Genomic DNA, 22,462 nt, shown 5'->3' on the forward strand with positions numbered 1-22,462 from the left:
AAGCAATGCCATAAAGAGCTTTTTGATTGATTCTGTACACCATTTATATGATGTACTTGTGACTAAAACTCCATTAAAACTTGGATTAAAGAGTCAATATTTGACAGCTGCCAAATAGCATCAGAGAGATGGTAGCCTTGGTAACCCACAGGCTTGTGAGGTGATGTCATGGTAGAGGACATCTTGTGATCCACTAGAGGGAGATGTTGCCATTTCATGCCAGACAGTCCACAATAGAACCTGATTCCCTTTTCTTTATTTCTTTAACACAAAGCAACTTTTTCGATATGATGGAAATATTTTATTCTAAACAAGCACAACGTAATAAAAGTACAGCATTATTGAATATTAAGAAAACGAACGTAATAACGTGACATTGAATTACAGCGTAGTTACAGGGATATTTGATTGTACTTCATGTTGCATAGCTGTGTTTTTACAGCTTCACCTTTGCTCTCTACTTATAAAAGAACCAGTCTATTGTAAGATCCACCTCCACACCACCCCCTGACCTACAGACATATGAAAGTTGTCCATAATCTCCACACCTCATGTTCTGTTTTCTTTCTCCATTCCTTCACATTCCTCCCCTCCCTGCTCAAAGTACACGTTGCCCCTATCCACAGATCTAGGATCAGATTACTTGACCCCCAATCCTAACCTTAACCATAAGGAAGAAGAAAATGTTATCTGACCCTGTATCGGTGGTTGGGTCAACATCTACTCTACTCACACCCACACACTGCCTTTGCCCTCCCCCTCTGAGGCCCCATGCTGGCCGCAGCAGTCCCCTCCACGGTGGCGCGAGGCAGGCAAGTTCTTGTACACGGCCCTGCTATAGGGGATGAAACAGAGGCCCAGTTGGAGGTGGCGGGCCAGGCGGCAGTAGGCAGCCAGAGCCAGGACCAGGAGGGGGGTGACCAGGATGAAGCCCACCACCAGCAGGGCCACACAGCCACCGTCATCCAGCAGGTCTGAACAGTACAGGGACGTGCCATTGGGCTGCACCTGGGGACGACATACACACATATTAAAACCACTCATGTGTCACACTGCAATGTTCAGGTGGTGACTCATGCTCTTACGTGTCTCTGACTCTTTCCTCTCTGTCTCTATCTCTCTGAGACACACAGACTTCCTTCCTGGATGGCAGTCTTACCGTGGAGTGGCACAGGAAGCCAAACACGACCATGACCAGCGCTGGCGTCAAGATGGTGCCGAACACGATGCTGGCCAGTGTGCCGTTGACCAGTGCGATGATCAGGTTCTGAGCCGTCACCAGTACTGAGCACGCCCAGCAGTCCAGAGAGCCTCTCAGCTCCAGAGGGGCATCCATACCCCCTGACGCGCTGCCTGCCACTGAGTACGGGGGTGGCACCACCACTCCTGACCCCCCCGTGGGTGACCTTGGCACAGAGGTCACAGAGCCTGTGTGCTGGAGGTGGGATGGTAGTGATAACAGAGGTTCCCCATTATTAACGTGATTCGGCTGGGCGATGCCCTTCTCCAGGGTCCCATTTCTCGACAGACTCATCCTCCCTGGGCCTTCAGAAAACAAAATGATTAGGGTTGTTTAATTCATTAATGAATTTATGTGCGTATCATACAGTCCAATGGTATAATCATTATTACTAGTGGCAGTGCAGTTGGTTATGGGTTAAGTGGTATTGGGAGGGCCTGTTACTGCTCTTCTGTTAGGGTGCCTTAGTAGTTGCAGTTACATAGACTGGGAGCATGATAAAGAATCCCCTTTACAGAAAGGAATCTGTTTGGCATGCCCATGTTTTTACATAACAGAGTGAAAAAAGCCTCTGAATGTCGCTCCATTAAAGTGAGAGTAGCAAAGTTTCCTAAAGTACAGTGGTGAGAGCTGCGGAAAGAAAACACAGATAACTACGCAACTTGGGGAAGTAGGAAATAGACTTCCCTTGGGCCCACCCCCAGTCTCCTGGATGACTACAGTCTCAGAACAATGAACCAGGAACGAGCACCCCCCCTCCCAAACACCCCTTCTGAGAAACCTTCTACCACTAATTCTAACAGTCAACAACCTTTAGTTAAGTTGGATTTTAAATGAAAACGGATCATTATAATGGACATTTTTTCATATATTTCACCCAACTTTCCAGTTGTCTTTAGAAGTGGGGTGGTACCTCTGCCATGTGTAATGGTCACAAATCTAATACTAGACTGTTGGTATTGAGATGAAGGTAGCATGTATGACCAGCATGTATGACCAGCATGTATGACCACCATGTATGACCAGCATGTATGACCACCATGTATGACCACCATGTATGACCAGCATGTATGACCAGCATGTATGACCAGCATGTATGACCTCTGAGAACATAATGGTAAAAAAGGGTAATGGATTTAAATAGTTAATTTTCCATTCAGTCTCCATATGAAGCGAGCAATGAACGGGTGGATTAAAACCTTTCAAATAAAGTTATTCAACTGTCCTGTAATACAATGCCAAATGCTAAGTGTCTCATCACACCCAAACATGCGCTAGCAGCATAAACACTATACGCTGCAAGAGAGTTGACCATGATCTTTGTTAGGATGTTTAGTTTTAGTTTCCACGTCCCTCCTTCATCCCTGGACACCCATAACAACCACAATGAGATGTGTTTACTCACTGTGTGATTGGTGGAGTAGTTCTGAGGATCTGTTTCTCTCTCCTCTCACAGTAGCGGTGAGACGATGAGAATGCACCCTGTTCTTTAACCTGTCCTCCCACTCTGAGAACGCCCGTGGAGAGAAGAAGAGGTCGGTCTCCACTACATATACATCCAGATCCCGAGGTCAGACTGATGGTATTGATCAGGTGGAGGTTAATAGCCTTATGATGAGGGTTTAGACCTTTCTCTGCTGTATCCTGGTCTTTCAGAAGGTAAACTCCAGGTTTTCAGCAGATGCTTTGTGTCCTCACAGCCCTCAGTCAGTGTGACTATCGTTCTCTTTTGATTTGTGCTGAATTCGATGTTCTGCACAGTTAAGGCAAATTTTGCTTTCCTGCTTGGCTCTGGCTCTTCATTTCCTGCCGTGCCGTTTCCTCACTTTTACTCCAGTTTGGTTAGTCACTGAGTCTCCCCTCTGTCTCCTGCCTGTCTCCTCTCTGCTGGGTGTGTGTCTGTGGGCTACTGTGGTGCTGGTGGGTACAGAGGCAGCTGGGGTGTGTTAGGGGTTGGTGATGGTATTTGGGAAGGGCGGGGGCACACAGGAGGGATTACACTGATAACCCCTGCACCCAGTGGGGAGCGAGGGGGTGGGGAGGGATGGGAAGGCAGTCACTCCAGAGAGGGAGAGAGTGTTTATTTGGAGAGATTAGGAGTCGGGTGAGGGCCGAACTCCAGCAGTTACTACAACCACTAACCACTACCTTCTGCTGAAGTCTCTACAACTACTAACCACTACCTTCTGCTGAAGTCTCTACAACCACTAACCACTACTTTCTGCTGAAGTCACTACAACTACTAACCACTACCTTCTGCTGAAGTCTCTACAACCACTAACCACTACCTTCTGCTGAAGTCACTACAACTACTAACCACTACCTTCTGCTGAAGTCTCTACAACCACTAACCACTACTTTCTGCTGAAGTCTCTACAACCACGAACCACTACCTTCTGCTGAAGTCTCTACAACCACTAACCACTACTTTCTGCTGAAGTCTCTACAACCACTAACCACTACTTTCTGCTGAAGTCTCTACAACTACTAACCACTACCTTCTGCTGAAGTCTCTACAACCACTAACCACTACCTTCTGCTGAAGTCACTACAACCACTAACCACTACTTTCTGCTGAAGTCACTACAACCACTAACCACTACATTCTGCTGAAGTCTCTACAACTACTAACCACTACCTTCTGCTGAAGTCTCTACAACCACTAACCACTACCTTCTGCTGAAGTCACTACAACCACTAACCACTACTTTCTGCTGAAGTCTCTACAACCACTAACCACTACCTTCTGCTGAAGTCACTACAACCACTAACCACTACCTTCTGCTGAAGTCTCTACAACCACTAACCACTACCTTCTGCTGAAGTCTCTACAACTACTAACCACTACCTTCTGCTGAAGTCTCTACAACCACTAACCACTACCTTCTGCTGAAGTCTCTACAACCACTAACCACTACCTTCTGCTGAAGTCTCTACAACTACTAACCACTACCTTCTGCTGAAGTCACTACAACCACTAACCACTACTTTCTGCTGAAGTCTCTACAACCACTAACCACTACCTTCTGCTGAAGTCTCTACAACCACTAACCACTACCTTCTGCTGAAGTCTCTACAACCACTAACCACTACCTTCTGCTGAAGTCTCTACAACCACTAACCACTACCTTCTGCTGAAGTCTCTACAACCACTATCCACTACTTTCTGCTGAAGTCACTACAACCACTAACCACTACCTTCTGCTGAAGTCACTACAACCACTAACCACTAGCTTCTGCTGAAGTCACTACAACCACTAACCACTACTTTCTGCTGAAGTCACTACAACCACTAACCACTACCTTCTGCTGAAGTCTCTACAACCACTAACCACTACTTTCTGCTGAAGTCACTACAACCACTAACCACTACATTCTGCTGGAGTCTCTACAACCACTAACCACTACTTTCTGCTGAAGTCACTACAACCACTAACTTCTGCATTCTAATATTTAAAATGTGTGGATAATAAAATCCTAAGCACAAGAGAACAAACAGTAGAGTGGAACTTTCTGAAATAAGTACATTTAAGCATTTAAAAAGGAATGTGTAATTTGGTAAGATGGTGATAAGATGGAATAAGCTGTTCATGTTTTATAACGGGTCTCCATTGCAAGATAATCCAATCCAGTACGTCTGTTTTCCATTTGCTATACATGTTCAGAACATGGATAGTTTCTTACATAAGATCCGTACATTCCTATCTGCTACTGAGTGAGATATAGATGACGGGGGAGGGAACTGATTGCACAAAGATAAGACACAGCTTCTAATAGCACTATAGTATACAGACCCCGAGACAGAACACAGAACTGAACAAATGAACTATGTAGAAGGTAGGTAGGGACAGTGGCTGCCTGGGCCATACAGGACATAGTTGTTTTAATGTTGTGTTGAAGGTCAAGAAGGAAAGGGGACTGGCACTTGCCCTCTTGATGAAAAACAGAACACCAGGTTCAGAAAACGAATAGGAAATGTGGATGGGGTAGAATGGAGTGATGTGGCAGGAGAAGGAGAGGATCACCAGATTGATAAGAGACCAGTGGGAGTTTAGTTCAAAGAGTGAAAATTAGTATTGGATGTTTTTCCAGTTTTTTTTTTCATCTCAGTCTGGGCAAGTTTGTTTATTTCTTCAGTGGGCAGATAGGAGTTCCCTCCGGAATGAGAGGGAGCGATTGAATAAAGGAGGGGGCTGAGGAGAAGAAAGGTGATAATACAGCCTTTTGTGTATGTTGAGAGGTGTAGGGTTGCTAGAGGAAGAGGAAGACCAGTCTTCCTGTCTTAGGAACCAGGATATCCTGCTCTATCCGTAGGTCTAGGATGAGTTGTCCCTGCATCCTCTTTAAACTAAAGGTTTTCTATTCCCATGTCCCCAGCAACGATACATCAGAAACAATACGCTAGTAGCATTCTATCTCTTCCTTAATAACTGGGAGTAGAACCCTTCAAGTCACTCTTATGTCACCACTAATCCAAACACTGACATGTGTGTAATGAAGGAGATACTGGTTGACGTACTGTATTAAAGCAGGCAAAGTGCAGGACGTGGGTAATGATATGACAGAAGAAATGATGGTTAAATGCTGCTAAGCATTAACATCAGCAGGGAAGGAAGAGTGGGTAGATCCCAGGGATGAAATACATCTCCCTCCATAGAAATGTTGCAGCTCAGACATAAATCAGACCTTACTCTGTGAAATTATCAAGGCTTCTAATCAATACCGGGAAACCAATTCAATTACAGACATTACTCAAAGAATTTCTTAAAACATTTGATTTTATTTGATTAATATTACTCACAATAATGTCACAGAAACATCACAGAGTGTTTGAGACAGGTCTGGATCAGGCCTCCTTCAATAGGAGTTCATTTTTTCTTCTTTTAAAACAGTGCAGCTTACATAAACAGTCAGAGGAGAGCAAGATTACAACCTTGAAATGATACTCATGAGGACAGAACACTGAAGGAACCCAAACCCACACCTCGCTACACATCCCTAAAAGTCTCGTTTAAAAGTGGCTAAAACTACAAATACTGCTCATGTCCATCAGAAAATCACAAATGCGTCACAATTTTATGAATTTCATATAATGCAAAAAAGTTGAAAAAGGTATTGTTTTTATCAGTTAGATACAGTACAAAGACATCATTCTATTCATTTACCAGTAAGCGTAATGACGCGGTTCTAAGCACCAACCTCTCGGTTTCAGTTATATTCATTTACTTATATTCATAGATCATTTATACACAGTTAGTGAGGGGTTGGCGAGGCAAGAGGGGGTTGAGCACCATGAAAATCCAACCTCCCCCTGTTTGCCCTTCCCTGTCCACACACAATAGGAAACTTTAAAAATAGCTGGTGTCCCCAGAGAAGCACCATCAATATGCAATAAATACATTTAAGAAAAAAAACATATACATGTATAAATAAAGTAACAATTTACAATTCTTCATTTTCTCTGTAATCCAGAAAAGAAGGAGATAGCAACCAAAAAAAAGAGGTATAAAAACAGGGAGAACGATACCATTTATCAAAAGAAAAAGGAAGGGGATCTTCTTTAGGGTATATTGTAGCAATCACATCTCTCTCTACCAAACATTATTTTGGATTATTATGCAAAAACAAAAATCACAATAAAACAGACTCGATTTCCAACAAAGAGTGAAACCAGATTAGTCCTCTAGTAAACCCGTATTTCTTAAATGAATATTCCTAACGCTTTCGAAAATGTTATCTGCATGTTTGCATTTTTTTCCTTCCTTTCATCTAAATACAGTTCGCAAGGCCAATGAGGTGTACTTCTAGGCTGGTTAAACTTTTGAAATACCTAGGTCAGAATAAATGAAACGGAAATAGCACCCCAAAGAGTATACAGACAGGAATTGTAAATGTCAGAGTTCACCTGAATAGAAAACAAAACCAAAACAATGCCATTTCATTGAGACTATTGGCTACTTTGCTAGTGAAGCGATTCCCCTGCTGTTAGCGTCGCAACACAGTAAATTCATGGACATAGAATAACTAGATTGGTGTAAAAAAGTTCCATTGGATTTGCATAAAAGTACCTGAATTAATGCACCATATACCGGCTACTTGACGCTTTTGAATCACAGCAGTGTCCGTTTTAAATAAGACCTGATTTTCAGTGCTAACTATGTTCACATTTTCTGTAGTTGTCTGAAATGTTTTTAATGAGTAGTAGTACCAGTCTAGTCATTCTATCTCAAGACTCAAGTCCAATCAGCAGCTGGTAGGAGGGGAAGACAGTGAGCTGGAATTCAATTGGCTGACGGACGATATCTTACTGTGATGTAAACAATACTGAGTAAACATGGTTGGCTGTTCACCAAGTGTTTGCAGTAGTAGTATTCCTTGAAGACAACGTCTGTGCTGCCACTGTGTAGGAGTTTTGGTTATGGCTGTTGGACAACAAGAAGGAGGCCTCACTTGGAGCAGGGTGATGGAGTCTGGAGAGAGAAAGAGGAAGAGAATGAATGAATGAAAGACAGAAAGGGGGGTAAATAGGGTGGACATAACCTCACAGCACAGAGAAACTGTGTGTGTGTGTCTCTCACCACACAGAGGCTGTCGTAGGTTCTCATCAGCTCCTCCATGCGGTACTGCTCCAGCACCACAACTCCTGCCAGCGAGGGGCTCTTGGACACAGTCCGGGCACAGTCCTCACAGTGCACCATATAGGTCTTCCTATTGCCAGACTCACTGGTCACAAACAGCAGGTCAAACACCTCCACCTGCACACAGACACAGCACAATCACTCACTGCAGAAAACAACCAAAGCCATACACCAACACTCTGTTGGTAAGATACTTGGGTCGTGGTAGTTCATAGCATGTCTGATTCAGGCATACACCAACACTCTGTTGGTAAGATACTTGGGTCGTGGTAGTTCATAGCATGTCTGATTCAGGCATACACCAACACTCTGTTGGTAAGATACTTGGGTCGTGGTAGTTCATAGCATGTCTGATTCAAGCATACACCAACACTCTGTTGGTAAGATACTTGGGTCGTGGTAGTTCATAGCATGTCTGATTCAGGCATACACCAACACTCTGTTGGTAAGATACTTGGGTCGTGGTAGTTCATAGCATGTCTGATTCAGGCATACACCAACACTCTGTTGGTAAGATACTTGGGTCGTGGTAGTTCATAGCATGTCTGATTCAGGCATACATCCACACTCTGTTGGTAAGATACTTGGGTCGTGGTAGTTCATAGCATGTCTGATTCTTGCATACATTTTTACATTTTACATTTTAGTCATTTAGCAGACGCTCTTATCCAGAGCGACTTACAGTAGTGAATGCATACATTTCATACATCTTTTTTTCTGTGCTGGCCCCCCGTGGGAATCGAACCCACAACCCTGGTGTTGCAAACACCATGCTCTACCAACTGAGCTACAGGGAAGGCCCGATTCAGGCATACATCCACAGGCTGTTGGGAGGGACTTACGTCACACTCGTTGCAGTAGTAGGCTGGTTCGTCCTTCACACGGCTCTGATAAGAGATCTTCTTCCCTGCAGCAACCAGCTGGTCTCTCAGAATCTGGATGTGCTTAATGGACTGTAGGAGACAATGTCTGAGAAAGAGAGAGAGAGAGAGAGAGAGAGAGAGAGAGAGAGAGAGAGATAGAGAGAGAGAGAGAGGGATAGATAGAGAGAGAGAGATAGAGGGATATATATAGAGAGAGATAGAGGGATAGATAGAGAGAGAGAGATAGAGGGATAGATAGATAGAGAGATAGAGGGATAGAGGGATAGATAGAGAGACAGAGGGATAGATAGAGAGAGAGGGAGAGAGAGAAAATAAGAGAAAGGTAAGGTGTAGCAAGAAGTAAACATGCATACTAGATAGGTGACGAGGCGCGCACACAGTCTTGTATAACTAACACACGCACACGCACACGCACACACACACACTTGACCATCTTGTAGGTTTCTTGGTCTGTGATCTTAATAGTGCGGGCCACATTCCAGGAGACATGGATCATGGGAACGATGGACTTGACCTTCTTCACCTCGTTCCACTCAAAGCGCTCCAGAGCCAGCTGATACTGGTATGCTGAAAGGGCAAAGATGACACACAAGGCTCAAATTAGCAGTGTTAAGGCCAAATAATGGCAGTGTTCAGACTCTATAGAGTACATTTGGAGAGGGATTTTAATAGTATACTGAACTAAAATATAAATCGCAACATGTAAAGTGTTGGTCCACATTTTCATGTCTCTACCATAAGCCTCCTCCAACATTGTTTTTGAGAATTTGGCAGTACATCCAACCGGTCTCACAACCGCAGACCATGTGTAACCATACCAGCCCGGCTTCTTCACCTGTGGGATCGTTTGAGAACAGCCACCCCCGGACAGCTGATGAAACTGAGGAGTATTCCTGTCTGTAATAAAGCCCCTTTGTGAGGAAAAACTCATTCTGATTGGCTGGGCATGGCTCCCAAGTGGGTTGGCCTATGCCCTCCCAGGCCCACCCATGACTGCGCCCCTGCCCAGTCATGTGAAATCCACACAGTAGATGAGGGCCTAATGAATTTACTTCAATTGACCGATTTCCTTATACGAACTGTAACTCAGTAAAATCGTTGAAATTGATGCATTTATATTTTTGTTCAGTATGATTTGACTGAGGTAGAGAATAGTGCACAGCCAACTACAAGCTACGCTCGTCTCTGCTGTTTTGCGCTGTGTATGACCCAGCACCCCTTTCCTATCTATGGTTTCCCCTGCTGGACACTGTTAGTAACTCACAGTTGAGAGGTCCAACATTCCAGGCGATGTTGTTGCACCAGCCCACAGCCTGCACCCAGTGGATGGACCCTGCGTTGATCCACACCAGGTCCCCTGGTCTCTGGATGAAGCGGTACACCGGGATGTTGGAGCGGTACAGATCCTCCAGAACAGGCCACCAGGACCCCGTCAGGTAGTCTACTCCATGCCTGAAGGAGGGAGCAGAGATGGCATCTAAGTGGCTAGTTTCTGGTTCAAATCCCCTGTGGGTCACCGCTATGTCTTTTTTAAACGAGCAGAACAGCTCAAACGCTGAACTAAATGCAAGACCCTCACAACAACAAAAAAACGCCTCATGACTCACTTCTCACAGAAGTTGTTGACGTGCTCCCAGTAGTGCTCATGGACTGCAAACCACTCACAATCCCCCGGCCCGATGTTGATGTTCACAGAACAGAAGTTATTATTCTCCTGGTGGCCTGAAAACAGACATACACAGAGATATTTAAGCCCATGTTCAGATGCGTGCAATACGCACCTAAAAACACCACCACGTAACACTGACCAGGCGTGCGGCTGCCGGGGACCTTCATGTAGAGCTGGACGGTGTTCATGCCCAGGATGGTGTGTCCCACGTGGCTCAGCATGTTTCCATTGAACTCCACACGCATGAAGGCTGGTAGCTTCAGCAGCTCCTGCAGCTGGGGCTTCCACCTGGTAACACACGTACATTAGCACTCTACTTCCTCTCCAACGGTGACCTTAGGGCTTTGAAACAATCTGCCACGGGTAAAGCTAATCTCACCTCTTAGGATCAGAGAGGTCGATGTTGGTGCCGAATTTGATGATCTTTCCAGTCGATTTTGCCTCTGGCCTATAGGAAAGGGGAAGTGTATTTCAATAAAACATCGGAATATTGTTTGATTAAATGTATCGCATTTGGTTTATTAAGGAGTTTATTTAGGATGTTCTGACCTGAGTGTGTTAGCAATAGGGGTAGGGCCGACTTTGCTAGCAACCACAGTAGGGTTGGCTTTGCTAGCAACCACAGTAGGGTTGGCTTTGCTAGCAACCACAGTAGGGTTGGCTTTGCTGGCAACCACAGTAGGGTTGGCTTTGCTAGCAACCACAGTAGGGTTGGCTTTGCTGGCAACCACAGTAGGGTTGGCTTTGCTAGCAACCACAGTAGGGTTGGCTTTGCTAGCAACCACAGTAGGGTTGGCTTTGCTGGCGCCAGACGCAGCGGTGGTTGATGGGTCAGAGGACGGAGCCTGCTTCTCTTCTTGTTCTTCCTTATCCTCATCCTCACTGTCCTTCTCTTCCTGTAGACACATAGAAGTACACATGAACTTAGCTGGGCAAAGAGAGGAAGTGGGGGGAAATGTATGGAACCGTGTGTATGTGCTCATCCCCAACCTGGAGGCTCTCCTGGAAGCTGGAGGCCTGGTACTGGGCGTACTTGGCGATGGTGGTGTGTGAGCGGCTGCTCTCGCAAGGCCAGGTCTGGCCTGAACCAGTGGCGTCCCAGTTCTCATCAGCAGGCTGCTGCACCTGGGTCCTCACTTCCACAGCATGCTCCGCATTGGCCTCCACCAGAGACTTAGTGGAGAACAAACCCAGGTCTGACATAGAGGGAGAGAGAGGGGGAAGGAGAGAAAGAAGGAGTGAGAGAACAGAGAGGTATAGTGAGTCAATTTGAAATGATGTTGCTGTTTTAAAGGGCAACTCCACCACTTTTCAACCTCATTTTCATTATCTCCAGCACAATGCCAGTGCCTACATATGTGAAAACGGCAGATTTGAATGTTTTGAAAGTTCTACCCGATGACATCATCAAAAGTGAAAACATTTCAAAACGGTGAGCTTCAAACAATATCAGATTCCCAGTGACAAGGGGAGCAAGAAAATGCCCTCCCTCTGGCAATTTGTTTCAAAACTTTTATTCCTACCCTTTGATGTCACAAAGAAGCATTATTTAGGACCTTGTCTTTCTAACCACAGACCATTGAAACACACCCGTTTTCCCATATAGACACTGGTATTGTACCTGAGAGAATGAATATGAGGTTGAAAAGTGACGGAGTTGCCCTTTAAGTTATAGCCCTGAGATAAATGGAAATACGTAAACTCACTGAGTCTGAGGGATCCAGCCAGGCCTCTGATGACAGTGACCGGGTTCTTGGGATCAGTACAGAACTGGAGGAGGACTGGGGAGAAGGCATCTCTTTTACTCTCCAACTGGACACAGATACACAAGACGATACAGAAATACATCAACAACGTGTTGCACAAACACTGAACTGATATGTGAGAATGAAGAAGAAAATAGGAAGAGAGAAGATCATCTTGAGATGTATTTTTTGGTTGGTGTTGCTTTATCCCCCCTCCCCCCTCCTAAGGCAGCTTGAAGCACAGGGTCAACTGCAGTGCAGCGCCCCTGGAGTGTGGACTCACATAGATGCTTGGTGTGGGGGGATTAAGCTTCTCTCGTGGGATGGGTGGGTCGGTGATGAGAACAGGCTTGACAGAGAAAGCCCGGAGCAGATAGGACTCCCGAAACTTCCCCTTCACCTTCGCCCCCCTGAAACAGACAGAGAAAGAGACAGATGAAGAGCTAGAATTCAATAACATTTCCTTTAATCCACTTTTCTTTGCGTCTTGACGCATGGTAAATGTACATCACATGTACCGTGTACTCACTTGCAGGCCCTGATGACCTCGCTGGCTGTGTGTCTGATGCTGACCTCTCCTAGGGGGATCCTGCGCTCCTCGACCTCGGAGGCGATGAACGTCTCTCGGTCTCCACTCTCCACCTTGATCAGACGGATCTTCAGCTCCTTGGGAGGGCCCATGGACAGGGCCTTCAGCTTCAGGAAGTCAGCAACAGCCAGGGGACAGGGGGTCCGCCTCACTGGGGCAGCAGGCGGGGCCGGGGTGGGGGTAGCAGTAGAGGGGGTGTTGACGGTGCTAGTTGCGGTTGCCACTGTGTCTGTGTTTCTGCCTGGTGTGGACGTCATGGTTTCAGGCTCACTGCACCTCTCCTCCTTCCTCACTGTCGATTGTGCCCCCTGCTCAGTGTTTCCTGTGTGCGCCTTGTCTTTCTGTCCCTGGATGTCTTTGCTCTGGAGGCTGAGGTTCCCCTGAATCGGACGGCTCTTCTTAGTGTCTTTGAGCTGTTTGACCGGGCTACTGGGGGGTGGTGTAGACGAGGACAACGTAATGGAGGAGGCTGATTTTCTGTCTCTCTTTTCTTCCATCTTCTTCTTTTCACTGCCTCCACTCCTCTGATGACTGTTATCTTGTTTCCTTCTCTTCCTCTTCCCATCCTCTTCCCTGTTTCCATCTGCACCGCTTTGTACCCTCTTCCTGCCTGTCTGCCTGCGTACCTCCCTCTTGCCCCGCTCCTCCTTGGTGGTGGCAGGGAGCCGGTGTGTGGTGGTCAATCTCAGCTCAGCGCTCAGAGACCCGGCTGTCTCCCCGCTGTCTACACCCTTAGTCCTCTCCTTCTTTCTCTCATTCTGAATCTCCTCCAATCTCGCATGCTTCTGTTTCGTGCGCTCCCCCACGGAGAGTTGTGGTTGGTTGAGGTCTAAGGGAGGACGGGGTTTGGAAGGCGGATCTGAGGTAGTGTGAGTGGGTGATTGGGTAGTGAGTCTTGGGGGCGTGGTGGAGTCGAATGTTGGGGAGGGACACTGCTGGTCCTGACAGTTGGTTTCCGGATCCATGGCGAGGGAGGAGGAGTACTTCACTCCTCCCATGGAGCTGGGAGGAGGACGCCCAAACGGACCGCCCCGATATGTGTACCTCTGGCCCCCCAAGAACGAGGCCAAAGACTTGAAGACATCAGCCACTCCTGTCTGGTGGAGGTGTGGCCGACGGGGAGGCAGAGAGCTGGATGACGTGTCCCCACTACTGTCCTCCTCTTCCTCATCCTCCTCTTCCACTCCATTGGGAGTATCAGGCAGGCCATAGAGCTTGGCCAGGTCGCTATGGCGAAGCTCATCAGCACCCCTCCCCTCACTGACCCCCTCTGCCTTCTCATTGAGCCCCTCTAAGTTCCCATGGGGGGGTGAGATGGACGGGCTGTGGGTGGGGCTGGGCTGCAGGACAGGTCTCCTCATCACTCCTCCCTGCTCTTCCTCCTCTTCTTCCTCACTCAGGGCTGATGCTGGGGAGCCTTGCCAGCTGAGCACAGGGGGGCTGGCGGGGGGGTTGTCTCCCAGCTCCTCCACACTGCCCACCCCCGCAGCAGGCTGGAGATCTGGGGCCCGCAGGACCCCCCCTTCTGGACACACACCCATTGTCTCTGTCTGGTTCTGCTGGCTTGGGATGAACCCCCCTGACCCAGCCACAGTGGGAGCTGCTGGGGTTTTGGATGAGAGCGTGGAGGGGGTAGAATCAGCCTTCCCTCCTGTGCTGCATTTAGAAGGTTTTGGAGGGCTTGTGGGCTGAGGACTGGTCTTACTGGCCTTGCTGGTGCTGCTGATGTTGTTGTTAATGGTGGTGGTGGGTGGGGGACAGGCTGGCAGTGGTGAGCCCTTGACAGGGGGTTTGGGTTGAGCTGAGTTTGACTTGTACAGGGTCCCTCCCCTCCCTGACTTTTTGTGTTTGGATGGATGTGGTGAATGTTGGCTAGGATGGGCGGCAAGCGGGCCAGCAGGTGGGACTGTCTCTGAGGTATTTGGAGAGCTGTGGTCATGGGACGTTCCACCTCTTCCTTGGCCCTTCTCCCTGTGTCTGTGTTTGCCAGCGGTGGATGGTGTCTGGGAGGGTTGGCCTGGCTTCCCTGGAACCCTAGATCCAGACTGAGTCTTAGGGGAGGAAGGCCGTACAGATGGAGGGAGGGATGATTCACGTGGGGACTTTGAGCATTCCATCTCTGCTTTCTCCAGCTGCTTAGCCCTAAGACTCTCCTCCCTTTTCTCCGTCTTTCTCCCTTCCTCTTTCCTATTTTTTCTCTCCCCCTTGTCCCTCAACTTATTCTTTACCCCATCCCCCCTTTTCTCTTCTTTCTCCTTTCTCCTTTTCCTCTCCATCTTCCTCGTTGGTTCCCTCTTTCCCACCTCGCCTCTCTCCGCTCTACTTTCTTTATCCTTATGCGTCCGTTTGTGTCGATGAGGCTGCAGCCCTGGCTTGTTGACAGTAGGTCTGTTGTTGTTGACAGTAGGTCTGTTGATGTTGACAGTAGGTCTGTCCTGGGGAGAGCTGGGTGGGGTCTGGGGCTCTGAGCCTAGCCCTGTGCGGGAGGCAGAGAGAGGGGGAGGAGTGGGACTGGGTGAGGGGGTCCTTGGTCCCCGTTTATGGGGTGTGCCAGCGCCAGTGTCAGGACTCCTCTGATTGGGTGGAGGGTCTTTCTTCCCACTGGCCTTACCAGGAGTGGTGGAGCTGGAGAGGCCAGAGGGGCTGGAGGAGCCTCCAACTCTGTGGCTGCTGTTGCGGTGGGGAGGCTCTGTATCAGAGGGCGGGGAGGGGGTCTGATCCCTTTGCTGTCTGTGGGAGCGTGGAGCTGGGGGGCTGTGCTGAGGTACTGAGGGGGGTGATGGGGGGGCGCTGGTGGTGCTGGCTGTAAGGCACGCCGGTGTGTTCTGCTGGTGAGGAGGGGGGCTGGGACTGGCCATCCACCTCCACACAGGATCCATGGTGGGGGGGGTCTACTGCCGCCACAGGGCTGGGATGGAGGAGGCTGGCGGGGATAGGAGGAAGGAGGGGGGCCTTGACTATCGAAGGGGACCTGGTGAACTGGACTATGGGTAGAATGATGTCTACTATAGTTGAAACGCCCTAATCTTGACTTGATGGATTCCTGAAATAACAAGAGAGAAAGGATTGTTCATCAATGAGTAAGTAGTCTTTAAGAGCACTGTTCTCTTGAAGTACATTGACTATTAACCGACTTACTTGTAACTCGGTAGACGAGGTTCTTCTGTCAGCATGGGTGCGAGAACCAGGTCTGTCATATGATTGGTTCCAGAAACCTTGTTTTGGAGGGAGGTAGTGGGGTGGTGAGTGTGGCTGGTCTGGTCCAGATAAATGCTTTGAGCCACGGTGAGAGGGCTGGTGAGAGAGAACAGTACTAAACAGTAAGTGTCTTGGTGAGGTGTATTGATCCCTACCAGAAGGTGGTGCTATTGTATAAATATCACAGCTACACGAGTGACTTCAGACGACTGTTCCAGGATCAGATATCACCATAATGGTTAAGTCTAGCAGTAGAGAAATCTGATCCTAGATCAGGTTAGTAGACATTTTCCTCAAGCACTGATAGCAGGACTAACTGTGGTGGGGGACCGTCCACTCCTGGCAAACAAGATCATTAGCTCAGGTGATGACTGACCTGCTCGGGGCCGGAGCTCCTGCTCCTCTTGGCAGGGCAGTCTTCCTTGGGGGGCAGAGAGTGCTGTGAGTGTGGGGAGCGGTGTGGAGGTTGGCCACGGTGATGCTTGTGGGGGGGCGGGCGCTTCCATGGTCCTGGTCCCTGGTCTATCATCCTGCCTGGGAAGGCCCTGGAGCGGTCTGAGGTGGCCCACCTCTCTGCTGGGGAGCCCAGGTCTCCGGGGGGATCTCTGGGCCGTTGGTGCTGGTGGGGACCCCCATACTGAGAGAGACAATTATCATCATTAAAGTCATGCAATCAATAAAATATGACATAAACCTAACTACTGTATGTAATAAATAATGAGTTATGTAGAGTATAGAATAGTGTCGATAGGCTGCCCTCTTCCCCTCTCACCCTGGGAGGCTGGTTGTTGTAAAAGTCCCAGATGGTGTAGGGTTCCCCCGGTCCTGTTTGATAGCCCCCCTGGTTGCTGCCATGGTTTTGAAATGACCGTGGGGAGTCCTGGTGCCAGCCCTGGGTCTCATAAGCCTGGTCTTTCTGGGCCCAGGGTCGTGTTGCTGGTCTCTGGTCCCTCTGAGGGCCCCTTCCCTGGACATGGAAGGATGGCCTGGCCCCTCTACGTTCCAGAGAGAAAGTGGAGATCACTAAGGGATCACTACAGTAAGGTAACCGTGGACTAACATTTCAAAGATGTGCTCTGCACTAAATGTAAGATGTGAACAATTGAGATGTTTCACTCACCTGTCATAAATCTTGTTAACGTGCTGGGATTGGTTGATTCCTCCGTTGTACCTAAAGTAGATTAAGGAGGATTACCATTGGCTCAGCACAGACTCCATCACAGGAAGAGTGTGTCAGTAGACTGTGGTGTAAGAAGAGGGCTCACCTGTTTGGAGGGCCCCAGGGGCGACTGTTGACGGGGGCCCATGTTCCTCTGTGAGGTCCTCCAGCAGGGTAGGACTCCCTGGTGTTACGTCCATGATACTGCTCTGCTGGGTGATACATTCAGCCTGAGACCGGATAAAACACACTTTTTACTGGACTAGGATAGAACATGAGCAAACATACATACATGAACACACACTCTAGTCTACATGAAGGCAAATGGTTGCCATGGACACAAACAGTACTGCACAGAGGTAGAAATACTCACCACACTTGGTCTGTGTCTGTGAAGCCCTCTACTATAGAACTGAGAGGGTTACACGACAACACCAATCTGTCTTTCCTTCAATAACTCTCAACCACAACCTAGAGAGAGAGATTAGTGTTCAGTTGCTAAACCACCAAAATATCAACCACTAACCACATCATGCTTGGCGTTCACAGTCTCTGCAGACTCGCTACACTGTACATGTTAATGCACCTGCAACACTGCACTACAACTCCTTACACTAGCAGACAACTGCCACTGCCCACACACCTACAGTAGATAACCTTTAGGTACTGGACTAAGATCCTATAATGACAACAAATACAATTCACTGCAACTACACACACACACACACACACACACACACACACACACACACACACACACACACACACACACACACACACACACACACACACACACACACACACACACACAACACTCTCCTCTCCCCTTTTCTGTTTCGCTTTCTCTCTCTCCGTGTCTGCCTCTTAATCTGCTGGAACACTCATGTTTGTTTGTGGTTTATCACCAGTCAGCCAGAGCTGCACCCTGCATCCAGCCCCTCTCTGATCACCAGCTCTCTGCAGCAACTGCAGCCTGTGGCCAGCCACTGATAAAGGCCTGTCTGCTCTAGTCTTCAACCACTCAGGTCTGGACATAAAGGCAACACAGACAGCAGAGACGGAGAGAGAACAGAGTGGCAGAGCTGATCAGCTGTTTCTACTGTTGATCAGGGAAATGGATGTGTGTGACAGCAACACAGATGGAGAGAGAGCGTGTGTTTGTGTGTATGAATGTACTTTAAGTAGACAGTGAAAGAGGAACCTTCCCATCAGGCTGTTTATATTAATGTTAGAATACTACTGTGTACTACAGCACAATGCAAACACACATACGGACAAGAATACAGACAAGGACAGCTGTACATTGCAGGTCATTACAGGCACTAAATAATCTCTCTCAGGCCCTAAATTCTCTCTGTCTAATAGGCAAACCAACTCCAGTTCATTCAGCTGTGTGGTAGTAGTGGTGGCAGTGACAGGTGAAAACTAGACCAGCTCTGTGTGGCCATGTCTGACCTACCTATGAATGAGTCTAACCTTTCTCTCTTTTAATCCTCATCTCTCTCTCTCTCTCTCTCTGCTAAATATGTTGCTATAGAGATACTATGATGCTAAAGTAAAACCTCAGTTTCAGTTACCTACTTGTCCTATACACTGAATAAATAACCTTTTAGCCCATCCATAGGATCCTGGGTGCCAGTAGAGTACGGGTAGGAGAGAGGGCTGGGGTTGATTAAGACGTGTGAGTAATGAGAAAGAGATCACCAAAGAATAAAAGAGGTTCTTCACACACTGGGTCTGTGTGTGTGCGTTTGTGTGTGCGTTTGTGTGTGCGCGCGACTGTGCGTGTGTGTTTGGGATCAAGTCAAATTGAGGTAAACACAGCATTTTATTTTCAGTCAAATCCAAATATTCCGACCCATGGGACTGGCCTGTGACCCAGTGAATCAGAATACAAGCACACATTGTGCTCGGTGTGTAGAGCAGCCAGAACCCCCCCCCCCACCCCCACCCCTCCTTCACTTGTCTGGCCACTCAGCCGCACCCCTCGCCCCTCCTCTGTGCACTTCATTCCGAAGAACGGACAATCGCTCTTTCAAACAGGGGTCCTGGATGGATGGGGGTGGGTATGGGGAAAGTGATCCTCTGTGTATGTGAGGACAGACAGGTCTCTCATCCAATGAGAATACAAAAAAAGACGTCAAAGAATTTAGGCAAAACAAGAACCCAGAAAATTCATGCTAGGAGATGTAGCTGTTGAATATATCGCCAGAGAGATGCTACATAGTGTTTGTGAAGGTTGAAACCATGCATTCATTTCTCAATTCTATAGGGTTCTTCCAAGTTGCACATCCAATCTAGCACTTGTAGATCTATGCTCCATGGCCTGCCTGCACCGCCATCATGTATGTCAGATCTAGTGAGTACATATACACATCTGCCTCCAGGCACCTTTAATGAATTAGGACAAGAGGGAGGGCAGGTGATAGAGGGGCCTTAAGCGAGGGTAACATGATATCAGCCCTGTGTGTGTGTGTGTGTGCGCGTGTGTATGTGTGTGTGTGTGTGTGTCTGTGTGAGATCGCAGATGGATTATAGTATGTCATCACACAGGAAATCGCACTCATTCAGGGGGTTCTGGGTGAGAGTGTGTAGGGGAGAACTATTTTGACATCCTCCCTACATATACATGCACACGTGTACTCACACACCCGCACAGTCCACATGCAGAGCATAGACTTTTGCTTGCTCATCCACTAGAACTGCCAAAATACAGCAAAAACTGTATGCACACTAACCCTCTCTCACACAGATACCGGTATGCAGCACTGTGCATACTCTCTGACAGAAACATTAAGCATGCATGCACGCACGTGCACGCAAACACACGCGCAATTACAATAATGGAGAATTTATTGCTCCTATGAAACCATGCTAGATAGACAGATCATATCTCATCTTACATCCTCTCTGTCCAGACCACATCACACACAGTGCAGTGTACAGAGTAGTAAAGATCTGTATGCCTCTAGTGGTGTCTGCCTGGTGCCTGAGATCACCATAGCAATCGATAATGATTCCATTTCCTGCACAAAAGCCTGCACTCTCCCCCCCCCTCCCTCACTACATTTCTACCCCAAGCTGTGTCTCACACACCAACTCTTAACACACACATGTAGACATTTCTTGTGTGTGTATGATTACACTGAACAGTGAATAAGATAGCATATTTGTTTACTTAAAGCAATGCAAAACAGAGGCAATCCTACAGCAGATTTCCGAAGCACAGAGGGGGAATAGGAGAGAGAGAGAGAGAGAGAGAGAGAGAGAGAGAGAGAGCGAGAGAATGGACATTTCATAAGACAAATGGAGACTGTATAGCTGTGTAGCTGAGTTAGTAGAGGGTGGAGGAAGAGGGTGGCTCCACATTTCATCTTTACTAGCTCAGTCAGTCAGTCAGTCAGTCAGTCAGTCAGTCAGTCAGTCGCTTCTGAGCAGACATGTCCTTCAGTTTTCGGAACTGCAGCCCTCTATCGGTCTCTATCACCAAGGAGACCGGTGTCTTTGTCACCAGACGCTCTTTGTCACCAGAGAAATCACTGTCCTCAACACTCACTAAATCTCCCTGGTAACCGGTGTCTCTGTCACCAGGGAAACACATAACCCTCACTTACGCATATCCCTCTCCAGGGAAACCTGTTTTTTACTGTGACCCCCTGCCCGTGTGTGTGTGTGTGTGTGTGTGTGTGTGTGTGTGTGTGTGTGTGTGTGTGTATGTGTGAGTGAGAGAGAGGTGAAGGATCATTCTAGTCTTACCTTGCTGCTGAGTGCTGTGAGAGAGAGAGAGGGAGGAGGGGACACCGTCTGTGCGCTCTCGGTGTGAAGACGCCACTCACTCAGGGACAGAGGCAGCAGCCCACTTCAGCTTCAGCCTGAAGTCCTGTTAAACAGAACAGGCGTCCACTCCCTCTGCTAGCCAGCACACACACATCCACAAACACAGGAGAGAGGGAGGAGAAACCACTGTCAGGTAGGACACAGATGTGAGGACATGAAAGTGGGTTATTGTCTAAAAAGAAAGTAGGTATCTCTATTCCATTCTGCCATCTTGTCATTCCTCTCTTGTCCTCCCCTCTCCCCCCTCTCTTTCCTCTGTCACACACACTGTTCTCTCTGGTGTTTCTCCCCTCAGTAGACAGACAAAGAAAGGGAACGAATGGCTCAGTAGAGAAAGCAGAGAGGGAGAGGGAGAGCGTGAGGATGGCCCAGCCCCCTTTGACCAGCCAGTCGGATTTAATTTATTTTTGCCTTCCTCTCTCTAGCCCCTCCCCTATCGCCTCGCCACCTCTCCTACTCCAGACCCAATTCAACAAGACTGATTCCACTCCAGCTTCCTCCTTCTCTCACTCGCTCTCCCACTTACTATCTCTCTCCACGTGTCTGCTACTCACTCTTTGTCTCTCTCTTTCCCTCACCTACTCACACACTGTGTCCTGTATCCTTGGCAACCAATGATATAATTTACCCCAGAGCCAAGAGCAAGACTCTCCCTTACCGAGACACATTTTCTTCACTGTGTGTGTGTGTGTGTGTGTGTGTGTGTGTGTGTGTGTGTGTGTGTGTGTGTGTGTGTGTGTGTGTGTGTGTGTGCGTGTGCATGTGCGTGTGCGCAAGAGAGGGCTGCACCTGACTATCTGCATTCCCCTGCTATGTGTGTGTTTGTGTTTGTTTGTACGTTTGTGTGTTTGTTTATGCATACATCAGCTTGTTGGGAAATTAAAGCATAAGGAAGATTTTTATCCCTTTTGGCGACTGACTTGTTTTTCAATTAGATCAATTACCACAGCATGTGGATTTGAGTATTTGATTGTGCATGTCTCGCAGACTGTGTGTGTGTGTGTGTGTATATGTGTGTGTGTGTGTGTGTGTGTGTGTGTGTGTGTGTGTGTGTGTGTGTGTGTGTGTGTGAGTGGCCCTTGAGATATACAAGTGTCAATGCCATTGTTATTATGGAATTCTCATTACTGTTACTCAATACCCATTCATGAATTCTGATGCTGTTCTGTGAAAGGGAAACAAGTCTAAAACCTGTTCTGTGGGTTGTGTGAAAGGGAAACAAGTCTAAAACCTGTTCTGTGGGTTGTGTGAAAGGGAAACAAGTCTAAAACCTGTTCTGAGGGTTGTGTGAAGTAAAACAACACTAAAATCTGTTATTAATAATGCATCTCTTTTTAACATCTGCTTTGGAAGAAAAACATCTAAGAGAATAAGTCACCTCTAAACTGTGATATGGGGCTTAAGTTGTTCATAAAGAGTTGAAGATCCCCGCTGCTGCACATCTTAAAAACAAGAAGCCCTGCTTCTCCACTGACTTATTAGTTACGTTCATTTTAGTTTGGT

General features: G+C 47.7%; 2 protein-coding genes across 2 annotated transcripts; both read right to left on the reverse strand.

Annotated features, from left to right (window-relative positions):
• Positions 1-236: 236 nt before the first annotated feature.
• Positions 237-3,177, reverse strand: LOC106603200 (transmembrane protein 88-like). Its single transcript, XM_014196533.2, has 3 exons — positions 2,646-3,177; positions 1,160-1,545; positions 237-1,008 (listed from the first exon to the last, which is right to left on the reverse strand). The coding sequence occupies exons 2-3, from the start codon at positions 1,532-1,534 to the stop codon at positions 730-732; spliced, it is 654 nt and encodes a 217-aa protein (XP_014052008.1). The 5' UTR covers positions 1,535-1,545; positions 2,646-3,177; the 3' UTR covers positions 237-729.
• Positions 3,178-6,000: 2,823 nt separating this feature from the next.
• Positions 6,001-21,282, reverse strand: LOC106603203 (lysine-specific demethylase 6B). The gene is given in 21 exon segments (XM_014196534.2): positions 6,001-7,710; positions 7,819-7,995; positions 8,721-8,847; positions 9,188-9,329; positions 10,027-10,214; positions 10,370-10,484; positions 10,571-10,719; positions 10,811-10,879; positions 10,981-11,327; positions 11,422-11,627; positions 12,138-12,243; positions 12,460-12,586; positions 12,706-15,478; positions 15,481-15,808; positions 15,904-16,059; positions 16,340-16,600; positions 16,736-16,958; positions 17,084-17,134; positions 17,229-17,352; positions 17,496-17,593; positions 20,879-21,282. Coding segments are annotated over 19 exon segments (5,688 nt in total). The 5' UTR covers positions 17,348-17,352; positions 17,496-17,593; positions 20,879-21,282; the 3' UTR covers positions 6,001-7,686.
• Between the last annotated feature and the right edge of the window lie 1,180 nt (positions 21,283-22,462).

Source organism: Salmo salar, chromosome ssa04, assembly GCF_905237065.1.
Source record: "Salmo salar chromosome ssa04, Ssal_v3.1, whole genome shotgun sequence".
Lineage (NCBI taxonomy): Eukaryota > Metazoa > Chordata > Actinopteri > Salmoniformes > Salmonidae > Salmo > Salmo salar.